Genomic DNA, 4203 nt, shown 5'->3' on the forward strand with positions numbered 1-4203 from the left:
ATGAATAATTACTTTTTAAAAAAAGGAATACTTACTTTGTCATGGAGTCATGGACAGAGTACTCGGTAATACTTATCTGGTAAGTAACGGTCTAACTCTAACCATGTAAAAATGCTTGTTAAAGCCAATATCCTGTTTCCCAAAACTCTCCTTTGTATCATGTAGTCGGTAGACATGACACTTTATAGTTTATACTTCCTCCGTTTCTTTTTACTCGCTACACTTCTCATTTCACGGACTCCTAGGCAATTTTTGGAGAGGAGAGAGGTAGAGAGTAAAAAGAAAAGGGACCCATGTGGGAGGAGAGAGATAGAGAGAGTTTATTGCCCAAAAAAGAAGTATAGCAAGTAATGTGAAACTTCCCATAATGGAAAGTGTAGCGAGTAAAAAGAAACGGAGGAAGTACTACGCATTGAATTTTTAAGAAAACTCTATATTTGGTTTTGTAAACGTGTATACTCCCCTTCTTTCTTTTATCAGCTAATAACCTTTACCCTCTGATCTTTTGAATTCTGTTACTTGTAATCCTCTTTTTCTCTTCATGATACTTCTAAATATGTAAAGTTGCCCCATTTCTCAAATATGTAAAGCAAGTGATGAGAATCAATCCCACGATCTCTAGAATCGGGAGAAAAGTTCTTAACTGAGCTACTCCTCACTCTCACAAAAAGTAAACTTGTAGAAATCAAAGAAAAATCTTAAGAGCTAGTAAAGGATGTCTTGATATATATAAATGAATTATGATATAAGGTTTTACATTACAAGTATACATAACTACATAAGCAATGATAAATGCTATAGATGGACAAGCCGATCAAAATATAAATTATTATTTCCAGCAATTAGAAACTACGCAGTATGTTTCTAACTTCAAATTACAATGATAGCAGAAACACTTGAAGTGATGAAGAGAAGAAAAAGAGTAAAATGAATCGAAAATTTGGTCATATTTCCATTAGAAGTGCTCCCAGTTGTTGATTTAGATCCACTTCCTGCAATCATATTATATACATCAATTAATTATGGATCATTTTGTTGGAGTTTAGAGTAGAAACTCAAAGTTTGCTTTGAAAGAATAAGTTTATTTTAGTTGTTACTAGTTCCTATACATTTGTGATTTGTCAATAAGTTTGTTTTAGTTGTTACTAGTTCCTACACATTTTTCATTGATTATGTTCAGAATGATATAGGATAAGGATATGTACCAGCTGAAGGAATGCTAGAAACTGTTGGAGTGTCAGGAGTGACTGAACCCTCAGGTGGCGAAGCATCCGCAGGAGTATTACTTGGGGAAGCAACAGGAGATCCTCCAGAGCTCCCTGATGGTTGGTTTCCTGCTGCAAGTGCACCATACCATATAGTAATTTTAGTAACATTCATATAAATATGTTATCATATGGTTCTCTCTCTTTTGTGCCATATGGATTACATTATTTACAAAGTCTTGTATGGTCGAAGTCCACGATACATTCATCGCTCTGAAATAAATAAAACACTTATCTCTTATATATGAGACTTTTTGAGAGAAACCTTTCATTTATTTCAGAACTGAGAAAGTATATATCTTTTTCGTTACTATTTTACTAGTGAAAGTTACCCTTAACTAGTTATTATGCCCGGGCTATGCCCCGGGTAAGAAAAAAGTTCATTTATTAATATAATACTTTATGATAATAACACTAAATACAACTTAGCCTCGTGGTTAAAACTTTAATATATGTACTTGAGGTCTCGAGATCAAACCCTATACTATGCAATTTCTTAATATATTTGTATAGATAAATTTGATATAAGTCTATAATTATTTACAGACTTTACCAACTAAACTAAAGTAAGTCGTTTGTTTGAAGTGGGGAGGCGGGGGAGCTTACCATTACATCGGCTAACAGGCGGAGTTTGAACGTTACAGGCGCTAGGGAGGGCTAGAGCCTGGGTCTGATTGATGGTGACTCCGAATGAAGAGCCACCTCCATTGAGAACTTGACAAAGACACTGAGGTTGTGATTGAACCACGCTCGATAGTTGCGCACAACATGAAGAAGATGGGGAGGAAGAGCTTCCAGAGATATAGTTAAGGCATGGGGCTAAGCCAACTATAGCAGAAGTGCAGCCTGACTGAGCCAAAGCTCCACCTGATAACATACTCATGACTAGCACCATTGCAACTAGTGAAGCCATTTTTTTTTTTTGTGTGTTATGAATTTTATGATAACAATGCAAAAAAAGAACGTTTTCTACCTTTCCTTAGTTGTTTTATTAGAGGGAATAAGAGTGAATATTAAATGAAATTAATGAGTTGGGTTTTATAAGGAAGTTGTTACAAAAGAGAAGTCAATAAAAAATGTTTGGGTCACCTAATTTTTCTAATTTAGGCATGTAAGTGAACTAACTTGGTTCTAGGTGTGTTTGTATTTTGTAGTTTTCACTTATTAGCCCGCATGACGTGGGGGGAACTTCCTTTTATATGATTGGAGTACTAAACTGTAGTTTAAGCTAATAAGCTATGGTGTATTATATTGAGAGGAATATTGCTTAAGGAAATCAGCGGGAAAATGATAATTCTTGTATTAACAAGAAAAGAGGAAACCAACATCAGTTTCTTATACGGTTATACCCCTCAAAAAAAAAAAAACATCAGTTTCTTATAAGGTTTTGTTTAATGGTGTTCTTTCTTCTTACTTCATTTTAAGTTGGGGTTTATTATCTTTGGCTCAAGATATTAGTGAATTCAAGGATATAAGACTTTCAAGAAAAAGCCCTGTTATTTCTCATATGTTTTTTGCAGATGATGTTATGCTTTTTTTTTTCATGCCTCTGCTCAAGCTGCCCATAATGTTCGTCAAGTAATTAATAGATTTAGCTTAGTTTCTAGTCAAGTTATCAATTGCTCTAAATCATTCATCAAGTTCTCTCCTAATGACGCAGTCGGAAATCAATGGAGAAAAGCAAGCGCAATTCTCGAATCAAAACACACAGATTTACAAGCGATAAAATTTGTAAAACTCCGGAATCCACCAGAAAAGAGTATAAACTATGTGATAGTATTAAAAGTCAAAAATTGCCTCCAAACATTGACCTAATAATGTTTAAATACGTTAAACAAAACCCTAAAACGAAATTAAGGAAATAATTAAAAAGCTGATTTCGGGCCTTAAACGGACCCGGATGACCTAAAAAGCCTATACATCACGGCATAGCCGTGGGTTTGACTCGTTGGGCCGTTCCGCTTCCGAAAAGGTATCACAATAGTCAATCGGACTCCGTCGGCCCATTTTCCGCAAAACAGTTTAGGCTTTTTGTTGCAAATCCTTTTCAAACTTTTCCGCCAATCTGCCTACATCACCTAACATCTCAGATCAGACTCGGCAAGATATAATCAATTGCTTCAATGATATGGAAGTTGATAGATTTCCTCATCATCTTGAGGCTCGTATAAATTTACAAGGTTCGAAAAGACAACATTTTTCGTTTCTCTTGGACAAAATCGCTTCCAGATTATCTCAATGGGCCGCTCTTAAACTTTCTCAAGCAACGAAGTTTAGTCTTTATGAACACTATATTAGTCTTTATGATCTCCCATGTGATTTCCTACTATGATCTTTTAGTGGCTACTTCTTCCGCAATTGATGCAATGATGGTTCCTGGGATAAAAAAAAACATTGGTTGCTGGTGCTGGGCCTGCTGACTCCTCCTCCACAATTGACATTCTAAAAAACAAAGGGACTTCTAACGTGTCTTTACATTGGACAGTGCAAAATATATTGGTATTAGCCTCTACTATGGCTTCCTGTTCTCTTCGGAAAGTGCCAAGATCTCAGGTGCAGAAGGGGCATGATTTAGCTAATTTATATCGTTGTTTTCCTTAATTGCTAGATTTAGTTGTAGCTATTGTAAAAAAAACATGAATATTGTTGGGCCGTTTATAGTGGGCATTGGTTGAGCAATCGGATAATTTTTTTATTGGACTCTCATTCTCAATGAGGATTATTATTGTGTACCTTGTTAATATGCTATAATATTAACGTTACTCACATGTGAGCGAGTGTTGAACCCCATGTTTGCTGTGCACATGTGAGTTGTTCCATATTAGAGAATGAGGAGATAAAGTACCGTCTTATAAGCTAGAGGAACTACTTCATTGTCAATTGATTATAGTCTAGAACCTCCTTTGGACTTGTAAATGGATCGAACTCTCTTCTTGCC

The 4203-nt window shown here is 35.5% G+C and overlaps 1 protein-coding gene across 2 annotated transcripts; it reads right to left on the reverse strand.

Annotated features, from left to right (window-relative positions):
- Positions 1-698: 698 nt before the first annotated feature.
- LOC104894518 (non-specific lipid transfer protein GPI-anchored 5) lies at positions 699-2440 on the reverse strand. 2 transcript variants are annotated; one of them, XM_048645711.2, is made up of 3 exons: positions 1872-2440; positions 1206-1334; positions 699-992 (listed from the first exon to the last, which is right to left on the reverse strand). In XM_048645711.2, the coding sequence occupies exons 1-3, from the start codon at positions 2176-2178 to the stop codon at positions 871-873; spliced, it is 558 nt and encodes a 185-aa protein (XP_048501668.1). In that variant the 5' UTR covers positions 2179-2440; the 3' UTR covers positions 699-870. The 2 variants fall into 2 exon arrangements, with proteins under 2 accessions (XP_048501668.1, XP_048501667.1); XM_048645710.2 differs by having other exon boundaries at positions 1206-1337; positions 1872-2430.
- Between the last annotated feature and the right edge of the window lie 1763 nt (positions 2441-4203).

Source organism: Beta vulgaris, chromosome 5, assembly GCF_026745355.1.
Source record: "Beta vulgaris subsp. vulgaris cultivar EL10 chromosome 5, EL10.2, whole genome shotgun sequence".
Classification (NCBI taxonomy): domain Eukaryota; kingdom Viridiplantae; phylum Streptophyta; class Magnoliopsida; order Caryophyllales; family Amaranthaceae; genus Beta; species Beta vulgaris.